The 11,978-nt window shown below is 47.3% G+C and overlaps 1 protein-coding gene across 15 annotated transcripts in view; it reads left to right on the top strand.

The window, feature by feature from the left end:
* The window catches only part of MAB21L3 (mab-21 like 3), a 115,263-nt gene that overhangs the window by 47,234 nt on the left and 56,051 nt on the right, over positions 1 to 11,978 (top strand). For 7 of the 15 annotated variants that reach the window (XM_019457957.2, XM_053890840.1, XM_019457951.2 and 4 more), the window contains 2 exons: positions 5,791 to 7,117; positions 9,368 to 9,508. In XM_019457957.2, coding sequence (XP_019313502.2) covers positions 7,031 to 7,117; positions 9,368 to 9,508 — 228 coding nt within the window. In that variant the 5' untranslated portion in view covers positions 5,791 to 7,030. Of the gene's footprint in view, positions 1 to 5,790; positions 7,118 to 9,367; positions 9,509 to 11,192; positions 11,378 to 11,978 lie in introns of all 15 variants that reach the window. The other 8 variants (XR_008417900.1, XM_053890845.1, XM_053890850.1 and 5 more) reach the window with 2 other exon arrangements.

Here is an 11,978-nt window from a genome sequence, read left to right as displayed (position 1 = left end):
TTGCATAGAAATCCAGATTTCCATCTTCTTCGGGAAAAGGAAAACATCAGGGTATCTGGCAATCCCAGGTCCCACGGGCTGGGGCCGAGTGTCTGTTCAACAGGGCATTTGCTCGCAGCTTCTCCTGGGTCCGACACCCGCCCCCCTCAGCCCTCCCGCATGTGTGTGTCCCCCTCTGTCCCTGTGGGTGTTTGAATCCGCCACACCTGCTCCACAAGTACTGTGTCCTGAGAATATCTAAGGCCCCAGCTTCCCCACTTTCCTCTACCAAGGGAGATATCCTCTCTCCTTTCCATTTCTCTGGCTCGTATTCATGATATTCAGACTCAGCTCAGGGCCCACTTTATCAAGGAAGATTTCCCTGACACCGCAGCACAGAACGTTTTTGCTTTCCTATGAACTCCCATCATAATTATTACTGACAATATTTATTGGGCACTCAGGTGTACATGTGGACACCTTTCCTATTATTATCTTGGGTGGCAACATAAATATTACCTCATTTTATTCTTTAGAAGTTTCTGGAGGGGAGAATAGTGTCCTGGATATTTTCATTCCCCTTGACATTCACACAGTATCTTTGCACATAATGTGGTCAGAGTATTTTTAGGACTCGTTGAGGATAATACTAGAATAGTGTAAAAGGTGCTGGCAGGTTGGGGCCCATGCAGTATCTCATTTAATCTGTCAAGAAGCATGTGGCACGTGCCTACTACGTGCATTTTTTACAGAGGAGGAAATAGGCTCATGTGGATTAAATAACTTGCCCAAAGTCACACAGCTGGATAGTGAAAAGTGCTGAGGTGTCAGTAAGAACATTCTTTTTTTTTTTTTTTTTTTTTTTTACTCCAAAGCCATATTTGCTCCGCTAAACCCCTCTATATCTCCATAAACACACACTAAGCACCTGCTTTGTGCAAAACATGGTGCCCAAAACACAGGCCCAGGATGTAGCCTGCTCAATGAGAGGGACATTGTGTTTTGGGTATCTTTTTTGTTTTAATTTTTTTTTAATGTTTATTCAGTTTTGAGAGACAGAGAAAGACAGAGCGTGAGCGGGGGGGGGGGGGGGGGGGGGCCGGACACAGACAGACGGAGACACAGAATCCGAAGCAGGCTTCAGGCTACAGAGCTCGAAGCAGGGCTCAAACCCATGAAGCATGAAATCATGACCTGAGCCGAAGCCGGATGCTCAACCAACTGAGCCACCCAGGCGCCCCACTGGGTATCTTTAAGGGTGGCCCTAGCCCGCCTGCAGATTTTGCACATAGCTCTAAGGGTAAAAGGAGGATGTCCCGTGTGTGGACAGGGAAATGCTTAATATAATATATGGCTGAGCAGAGGGGTTGCAGCAGAGATTTCCACAGGGCACTGGAGGAGAACAGAGGAGTGTTAGCTCTCATGGGGGAGGTGGTCCACAGCAAGAGGGGTGGAGACTAAGCCTGGGGGGAGCGCACGTAGAGTTTTCACAGATGGAGGAGGATACGAGAGGCCTTCCGAGCTGAGGGAAACTCATTCAGACAGGCAGCATGGGTTTCATTCTCTGCAGCCTTGTCCCTGGGGGAGGCAGAGCCCTGGTTATGAATGTGGGCTGCCAGGTGTGACAGTTTCTGGCATGGATCCCCGTTCTGGGGCTTCCTGACTCTGGCAGGACCCTGGGCAAGATTACTTGGCCATTCTGAGCCCGTGTTTCCTCCTCTGTAAAATGGGGATGATAATGGCGCCCACCTTCAAGGAGTGTTGGGCAGTGAGGAGGAGCTAGCTCTCATAAAGTGTCCTGCACACGGGAGGGACTCTGGTCTCAGCACTGTGGCACTGCTGTTGCTGTGGGTTCTGCCCAGCTGTACATATTCTGTGGGGCCCCAGCAGATGGCTCAGGGAAGAGTGGATCTGAAAAGGTGGGGATATCATGGTGGAAGCCTCCTGTCTTGTCCGTAGGCAGCATCTCTTCACCTGCATCCTTTTATTTATTTAAAAATTTTTTTTAACATTTATTCATTTTTGAGAGACAGGAAGAGACAGAGAGCAAGCAGGGGAGGGGCAGAGAGAGAGGGAGACACAGAATCCGAAGCAGGCTCCAGGCTCTGAGCCGTCAGCACAGAGCCCGACGCGGGGCTCGAACCCACAAACTGCAAGATCATGACCTGAGCCGAAGTCGGACGCTTAACTGACTGACACACTCGGGCGCCCCTATCCCCATCCTCTTAGATTATTAACCCCTGGAAGTCAGAGATGGTACCCATCCTGTTTTATTTAAAAACCCGATTATCGGATTAAATGTGATTCTAGAATTAAGTCTGACTTCCTGATGTCTGGAAGGAAGTTCTCAGCCTTTTATCCCCAGGCGCCCTTATCGTAAGGGACAGTCACACAGGCCATATGCTCAGGGTTGTGGCCAGGCCTGTGTGACATTCCTGGCACGCTACTTGGCTCCACCCCTCTATCTCTCTCAAGAAAGCATGTCGGAATGCAAGCGAGTCAGAATGGTGTTATTATAGGGAATAACCTTGCATTCTCACTAATTTATATTTGAAACAGTAAATTGTTCGTGACCTGGAGCTATTCACAGAAGCAAATGATGTGTGGGACAACAGTGGGCCAGACACTGTGGCTGGGGAGGAGGAACGTGGCCCGGATGGGGATGTGTACGTGTGTGTGGACACGTACCTATGCCCTGGAGACAGGGAAGCCCACAAAAAAATGCCTGGGCCCTTAAAGGGTGCTCCGATGACTCATTTTGCATAAACTCTGCTTAATTAGAGTACCTGAATCTGCAAGCCAACAAGCGTGGCGAATTTTCTGGGGTCGTGTGATGGGAGGGAGGATTCGATGACCTAACCACATCTAGCACCGCGTGTCTGACTAATTTCACCCAGTTCATTTCTGCTTGTGCTTTGTCCCATCCACAAATGCCGTCTTTTCAAAGGGAAAGCATACCTTTGTTCATTGACCTAATCAGCAGAGGAAGTGAGTGAAACTCAAACAGGCACCGAGGTCAAGTTTCAACTGAATGGGCCTTGAATCCTTCTTAAATTACCATATTCCACCCCCACCCCCACTTTAGGTTTGTTTCAAAGCGGTGCCATGAAATGGATCTGATGCCAAGGCTATTGTAAGGCCACAGCTGGTATCTTCCTGATGTCGGGCAGGCACTAAAGGGCTTCTGGGGTTGGGCTGGCTACCGTCTCTGCTTGTGGTGAAGCCGCCTTCTTTCCCTGAAATCACTCCCTATAAAGCCGCCTGGGGCCCCATTCCCTGCTTTTCCACACCCTGAAATGGAATCTTTACACTCTACCTTACTAGGCTGTGGTCAGGACTGCTGGAGGGAAGCTGCCTGGGGTTTCTGGGTTGTGAGTGACACGAGGACAGTGACAAGTGGGGTGTGGGACAGAGCCTGGGAGACCTTTCGCACAAATCCCTGCTGGGGCTGCTGGAGACAGCATGTGGTCCGTATAAGAGTATGGATCAGAACCAATTGCAGCCAGAGATGTGGAGGGGAAGGGGCAGCCCATCATCACCTATGGGAAAGAGGCCTCCACTTGACTCCCGGGGCTTGGGCACCGTGAGGCAGGCTTGTCCTAAGTGGGGCTGTTCCCCACAGCTCTGGTCGAACCCCACAACACAGGCCCCTGCTGTGTTGCCCTGGTGTGCGGTGGCTGGGGGGGTGGGGGTGGTGGTGGTGCCAGAATAGTCAGGGATGCCCAAATAAATAAAGACTTCGGACTTGTTATTTCATGAGCCTGGACTCCAAATGGAGGGCGTGTTAATTCAGGAAAAGGATAGAGGTAGGTATTACTTCTGGAGCGTCCACTTGAGGGTCCGGCACAGTGGGAGGGAAAGAGCAGCGAGGGAACCTGGACCTTAGGGCTGGCTTTACTGCCGAGTACTGGTGTGACATTAGGACCACCTGCCGCTCCGGCCTCCTGTAAAGTGACACCAGGCAAGCCGACTTCTGAGGTCTCTTTCAATTCTAAGATCCCAAGTCAAAACTGCAGCGGAAGTAAGGGATGAAGGAAATTGAAACCAGAATTTGTGGCTCTAGGGCCCTGACTCTGCTTTGCGGCTTCAGGAATCAAGACAGGTCATAAAGATGTATAATGAGTGAGAGATGACAGGTATGCACCCGGGAGTGTGTGAACTGTCTAGTTCTGCCCAGTAGGAAAATTCCACCATCAGGCGAGGGCATAATTTGTAGAAGAGATTCACAATGGAGAACTTTTTCCGATAGGCTACTCGTTATGTGTGTGTACGTGCGTGCATGCACACACTCTTTGTCTGAAGCTTTTATCAGTCAAACTTTATTTATTTATTTGTTTGTTTGTTTGTTTATTTAATTTATTTTTTAAATTTACATCCAAGTTAGCATATAGCGCAACAATGATTTCAGGAGTAGATTCCTTAGTGCCCCTTGCCCATTCAGCCCATCCCCCCTCCCACACCCCCTCCAGCAACCCTCTGTTTGTTCTCCATATTTAAAAGTCTCTTCTGTTTTGTCCCCCTCCCTGTTTTTACATTATTTTTGCTTCCCTTCCCTTATGTTCATCTGTTTTGTATCTTAAAATCCTCATATGAGTGAAGTCATATATTTGTCTTTCTCTGACGAATTTCGCTTAGCATAATACCCTCCAGTTCCATCCACGTAGTTGCAAATGGCAAGATTTCATTCTTTTTGATTGCCGAGTAATATTCCATTGTGTATATATACCATATACCACATCTTCTTTATCCATTCATCCATTGATGGACATCTGGGCTCTTTCCATACTTTGGCTATTGTTGATAGTGCTGCTATAAACATGCATGTGTCCCTTCAAAACAGCACACCTATATCCCATGGATAAATACCTAGTAGTGCAATTGCTGGGTCGTAGGGAAGTTCTAGTTTTAGTTTTTTGAGGAGCCTCCATACTGTTTTCCACAGTGGCTGCACCAGTTTGCATTCCCACCAACAATGCAAAAGAGATCCTCTTTCTCCGCATCCTCGCCAACATCTGTTGTTGCCTGAGTTGTTAATGTTAGCCATTCTAACAGGTGTGAGATGGTATCTCACTGTGGTTTTGATTTGTATTTCCCTGATGGTGCGTGATGTTGAGCATTTTTTCATGTGTCGGTTGGCCATCTGGATGTCTTCTTTGGAGAAGTGCCTGTTCATGTCTTTTGCCCATTTCTTCACTGGATTATTTGCTTTTTGGGTGTTGAGTTTGATAAGTTCTTTATAGATTTTGGATACTAACCCTTTATCTGATATGTTATTTGCAAATATCTTCTCCCATTCCGTTGGTTGCCTTTTAGTTTTACTGATTGTTTCCTTCTCTGTGCAGAAGCTTTTTATTTTGATAAGGTCACAATAGTTCATTTTTGCTTTTGTTTCCCTAAACATTATTTAATAAATAATGTCAAACATTATTTGACAGTGTCAATATGGTGATGAATCTTTCATTAGTTTATCAAGTCAGGAAACAAAATGTGGAGAGTCACCACTCTGTTACTGACATTTGAGTTCTATGAAGTCACATCAGTGGGCTTGGAGGATTTGTGGCTGAGCCTTAGTCCTCAACAGAGTCTAAGGAATTAGCTATTTGAGAATACTATTTCCCAACCGCTCTGACTGCAGTGTTCTATTTAGTTAGCCCTTGTATTACTTTCTCCCGCTATTCCTGATCAGACTTCTGATCCCTGAACTTGTCCAATGTTCCCTAATCTACAAAATGGTTTTGTCCATTCTCTTCCCCTGGCTGGAAAACGTGGCCCACCATGGAAACCCTCCCTTGTTCCTTTATTCTTCTTCAGATCTTGCCCAGCAAGTCCTAACCTTAGCACCTCTGTTGTTACCTTTGGAGGGCCGAGGTGTGGAGAACATCTTACAACGAAGCCCACTGGTATCCCACAGCCTCGGGAACCCCCCACAGCTGAGTCTTGGGACCTCCTGGAAATCTTCACATACATGCCTGAACAGCCTGCATTTCTTAGAGATGTGATCTCCAAAGTCTGTCACCCCGAAGTCCCCTACATTCCCTTCTCCACCTTACAGCACATTGCCTTGTCTCCTATGCTGTAAAGAAAATAGTCATCAGACAGGAAATGTCTCCCATTCCTTCACTCCCTACCCTTTTATCTGTGTTTGCACCTGTCTTTCTTTCCTTCTGATGCACCAAGGTGAAGTGCTCACCAGGTTTCTGGATTTGCAAGCCCCTCTGGCTGGAAAATTCTTACTCCACGGTTTCACTCTCTGTTGCCTCTTCCTTCCGGCTCCTTCCTCTCTGCATTTAGACATGTTCAAACCTGTGTGTCATTTTGAAAAAACCTGTTGGTGTCCCTGTTTTGTTTTACCCCTCCCCTGGCCAGACTTCCTGGAAGAATTGCTTACCTTGTTACTTGCTTGCCTCGCACTTAGTCTTAACCCACTTCAGTCTGGCTTAATGCCCACCCCTTCCCCGAACACATTGATCCTGTTCTAGTTGCCAAACATGGTGAACATTTTTCAGGCCCTATCTTGCTCGGCCCCTTACTGTTGACTTTGTTCTTGAAATTCTTCTTCCTTTATTCTCAACACCTCTTGCTGCTTATTCTCCCATTTCGCCATCCTTCTCCAAGGCAATCCCTTCTCCAAAAATACAGGAGCCATTGTAGTTCTTCCCTTGTGCTCCTCATACTAGATATCTGCCATTTTCTCTTTCTAGAACAACCTTCACACCCTTCTCTTTCTAGCTAACTCCTACTCATCTTTCAAGATACAACACCACTACACTATGCCTCCAGAAAGGGCCCCCAGCCTCCAATACTAGATGAAATTTCCCTTTTTTGTGTACCCATAGTATCCTGTGCAAACCTCTACCCAGCACTAGATTGCTGTGACTTTAATTTCCAGTTTATTTGTCTTGCTTTGTCTGTAAACCTCTTGACACGTACGCACAGTGTTCAACAAAATGGGTTGAATGGAGTTGAATCACAACACAAAGAATTTCTACACTGCTGAGGACCCTTCATCATGGGCTGCTAAACACGTTCTCCTTTATGTTTGGCATGGCAAATGATCTATCCCCTCTGTGACCACCTTTCCTCTTCCACCTGGACACCCTGGAAGATGCAGAATCTTGATAGTTTGCAGATGTTCAAGGTAGGTGCCCCAGGTCCCTTCTCCCATGATGAATGTAGTGGGATAGAAATACGGAGAGCAGTATTGTGGCCACTGGTGGCAAGAAGATCGAGCCTGTATAGACACGATCATCATATCTAAGGTCAGACAAGACACATGGATTTTGAAAAGACTATTTCATGTGTATCATGTATTTTCAGTGACATTGTACACTCCTGTAGATCAGGGTCCTCGTCTTATGTTTCTTGTGACTCCTAGACATCTGGAGAGTATTAGTTTTTCAAAGACAGTCCCCTGTGTGGGGACAAGTACCTTTAAAACAGGTCTCAGTCTTCAGACTAGAAGGCCTCTGCTCCATTGTACCCAGGGGCACACTACACTTCCCAATCATGGCACCCACATTTCTATTCAGTACTGACACCTGTCTTCCCCACCACTGTCAGCCATGACTGTGTCTGTGCTGTTCATTGCTGTGCCTCAGCATGTAACAGAGTGCCTGGAACACAGAGGTGCTAAATAAATGTTTATTAATGAACTAACTTTACATAGGATATACTTTATAATGTGTATGTGACATACAACATGTATGCGTGTGAATATTTGTGTCCAATGTCCGTATATGGTTGTTGGGTTTGTGGGTGGGAGGTATGAGGTCTTAGGGGACTGGGCTAGTTGGTGACTTAGTTTAGAAAAGCAGCTAGATGGGGTGTCTGGGTGGCTCAGTTGGTTAAGCGTCCGACTTCGGCTCAGGTCATGATCTCATGGTCCGTGAGTTCAAGCCCCGCCTCGGGCTCTGTGCTGACAGCTCAGAGCCTGGAGCCTGCTTCGGATTCTGTGTCTCCCTCTCTCTCTGCCCCTCCCCTGTTCATGCTCTGTCTCTCTCTGTCTCAAAAATAAATAAATGTTAAAAAAAAAAGAAATATATAAAAAAAAAAAAGAAAAGCAGCTAGAAATCTCTTTGCCTTGAACTTGTTTTCTTGACCAGTTTATGGGTGTCTTAAACTACTCGAGAATACATAGAAACAGCCATTGTACAAAACTGGGTGGGGATATAGAGATTCATGGTGGACCTTGTGTTTAGATATACCAAATATTGCTTCCAGTCAGTTCCTGGCGAGACTCAGTAGCCCCTCCAAGGGGACACTCGTCAAGGCACCATGAGCAATGGAACAGAGCCCCTCCATTTCAGAAAACACTTATAGACTCTTCCCATTTCTTCTTTACTTGGATCTTTCTAACTCTCCTGGATTTTGCTAAAAGTTCCTTTGTGTTCCCCACAAACACCAATTTCCCTAAACTTTAAGTATCTGTGAAGGTATATATCTTTGGTGTTCGACTTTCTGAGGGTAGTTCTGGTTCTGGGGAACTCACAGTGTGGAGTCTGAAGGAAAGCAAACACGCACCTTGTGAATCTAGTAGCAAAGGAGGGGTGAGTACCGGGGTGGAGAGAGCCATCCATTGTGGACAACGTAAGTGGGAAACCATCTGCAGCATGATTACAAGCGTTGAACTGCTTAATCTCCACCAACCCGGATAGCAGCCTTTCTACCCTATTTTATCATCTCACCGCTGCACACAAAGCCCTGTGGGATGGCCTGGTCCCGCCATCTTTTCCAAATTCATCCCCTGTCACCTTCCTTTCCCTTTCCCAGGCTCCAACCACAGGGTCCTCCTTGCCAGTCCTTGAGCCTTACCAAGCATGCTCCCGCTTTAGGGGCCTTGGGGTTGGTTTCCCCAGTCGTTGATAAGGTTCACTCAGATGTCACCTCCTTAGCGAAGCCTTCCCTGGCAACCTGATCTAAAATAGCAGCCCCTTTACTCTCTAGTCCCTTATCCTATTTTATTTGTCTACATGCGCTTTATCATACCTCATATTAGATTATACATACACATACCTGTGTGTACATATATACGTGTATATATGTGTGTATGTGTATACGTGTGTATGTGTACACATATATACATATGTCCTGTATATACGAGGACAAGTCTATCTTGTCCGCTATTTTCTTGTTCGCTTAGGTAGGCACTCACCGCTCAGCAGGTGCTGGATAAATATTGAACGAATGCTTCCATTTTAGAGGAGAACATTGAGCCACGAGCAGGTGCCATCACACCCAAGTTCATCTCCCCTGGAGCTCTTGGGTGGGCAGGGTTGTTCGAGTGTACTCCTGTGGTCACCCAGCACTGGGCCCACATTGTCACTTCCCCGTGCCGGTGCCTGGAGCCTGCACCAGGGATGACCGCCTGTGCCGATCCCTTGTCACGCAGGTGGACTTGAGGCGCCAGCAGATCTCGCAGATTGTGGAGGAGGTACAGAGGGTCGTCCACCATCTGACCACAGAGATCAGCCTCCAAGACCTCCGATTTCAGGCCGTCCCTTACTCTGACACATACAATGGGAACATTAAGGTAAGCGGGGCTCACTTGTACTGCAAGCACCTCCCAGAGAGCCAGGGAACATGGGTGGGCCCGTCTGGGCATTCGACGGACGTCACATTGCTGAGAATACCGATAAGCCTTCATGTACCACAGGTGCTCTTAGCATTTATCATTTACACGCTCGCTCCATCAGTGCTGTCTCATGTGAACCCCCGCGTTCCTCCTCTACGGATGATAAAAATGAAGCCTTCGAGAAGTCAAGTGACTTGATCATGTCCTATTAGGCACTAAAGTTGGAACTGAGCCTGGGGCTTTTGATTCCAAAGCACATTTTGCTATAACAACTGAAGTTTAGTTAAACTTCACATTCATTTATGAAGCACCTAGTTAATAGATTGAGGGCTGGGGCGAGGGAACTCAGGGCACTGGTGGGAAAACAGTTGAAAGTGAGGGTCTATGGGTTGCAGGTGGGGGAAGGAAGAAGAGGAAGAGGTGGCCCTTAGAAACGGCAGCAGCAGCCCCGCTGTGCCCACTGCGGACAGGGCTCTAAGTGGCCAGGGCCCTGTGTGACAACCAGCCTTCCTGCGACACTGCCGTTTGGGCCAAGCCATTGTCACAGAAATAGCCTCACTCATGCCTCCTTGTGGAAAAGACATGGCTCACTGCCTTTCAGTGATGAGAGAAGTGAGGCTCTGATTCTCATTCTCCTTTATCTCAATTTTTCTTATGGCACATAAGAACCCCTTTCACTTGCATTAAAGATATACATATTCATGCCCTGTCTCTCACACAAGACTACAAGCTCCTTGTTTGTAAAGTTCATGTTAATTGATCGCTCCATTCCTTGCACCAGCATAGTGTGTGGCCCATGGCAGACACCCAGCTTCAGTGAATAAATGGATAAGCAGAAGAAATAGCACCCGAACAGAAGACCCTTACTGGTCCAGGACGTTTCAAGGTTGTCGGCCACAAGGACCACCCACAAGATTCTGGAACCTGTGCATTTGGGGTCAGAGTGCCGAGCTTGGGAAATTCACCCCGGGATAAACATTGCAAAACTAGATTGGATCCTGACATATCACAACATCGTTTGCCCACGTCTATCACTCTGCCAACCTGCATTAGACAAATACAGACCAGTGATGTGGAGTAGAAACACAACGCCATTTTTCCTAGAATTCTATCTGAGGAAATTTCCTTCTGTGGTCTCACTTAGAATCCAAAGCTTAAAATGCATCTTGCATTTAGGTACATGATGTCCTGCATATTAAATTTTGAAAATAGTTACAGTGGGGCATATAAAAACTGCTTTTATTTTATCTTGGACCACATTCGGCGAGTAATTAAGCACCATTGATGTGACTAGTAACATGATAGTTGTACTCTTGAATTCACATGCAAGCGAACTCAAATAATGTATTGATTGTGAGTGCCATAGTTTAGATTTGTTCCCTTTTTTTTTTTAATGTTTATTTATTTTTGAGAGAGGGAGAGAAACAGAGCGCAGATGGGGGAGAGGCAGAGAGAGAGGGAGACACAGAATCGGAAGCAGGCTCCAGGCTCTGAGCTGTCAGCACAGAGCCCGATGCGGGGCTCAAACTCACAAACTGTGAGATCATGACCAGAGCCAGAGTCCGGCGCTTAAATGACTAAGCCACCCAGGTGCCCCGCTTTGTTCCCTTTTTTAATCCTACTGCCTTTCTGTGGCCTTCAGAAGTCATGTGGATCCATCATCTAAAGGACCACACTGTTGATGTCTGAGAATGAAGCGGAGTTTGCCGCTCACCCCTGAACTGCCCAGTGGCAGGGCCCTGAGCAAAGGTTAACCAAATACTGCTGTCAGAACTTTCCATGAAAGGGAGGTGGCTCTTCCAGTGTGCAGCTGACTGGTGGGGGAAGGTACGGCATGGAGTAGACTGCCACGTGATGTGGCCCACAGTGTCAAGCTCCCTTTGGGCGTAGTGTGCTGCTGGCCAGTGTGTTCTCTCCTTTGGACTTCGCACCTGATCACTTTCACCCTGACCTCTGCCTAACCAGTACCTGTAGAAGTGGAGTAGGTAGATTCTGATTGTCTTATCCCATGAAGCTTAGAATCATCTCAGTGGCTCACGTGGTCTCAGCAACTGCCTCTCGTTTCATCCGTGATGTTGTAAGGACCGATCATTAAAACGGGCTGTGGGTCATCGGTACGGGCAAAAAGGGGGACATTTTTGCTGAATGCTTTCACCCCCTCCCGTGCCCTCCTCTGCCAGACCCTTCACCCGTTCCAGGCCACTCCCCCCTGACTGAGAGCCAGCCCATCAGAGGGCTCAAGTTCACCTTCTGGCTCTACCACTGAATGGCTGTGTGTCCCTCGGGAGATCTCAGAGCCCCTCTGAGCCTTAGATTCCTCCTCTGGGAACTGTTAACAAAGCCTGCCGCCTCATTGTGTAACTGGGAATATCACATAGTCTGATGCGTGAGAATTGCGGTGTTTATTACGTGCAGAACACAGCGTGTA

This window comes from Panthera pardus, unplaced genomic scaffold, assembly GCF_024362965.1.
Source record: "Panthera pardus isolate Hobbes unplaced genomic scaffold, ASM2436296v1 HiC_scaffold_11, whole genome shotgun sequence".
Taxonomy (NCBI): domain Eukaryota; kingdom Metazoa; phylum Chordata; class Mammalia; order Carnivora; family Felidae; genus Panthera; species Panthera pardus.
The sequence above is the reverse complement of the archived record's forward strand: the minus strand, read 5'-3'. Positions and strand labels throughout refer to the sequence as shown.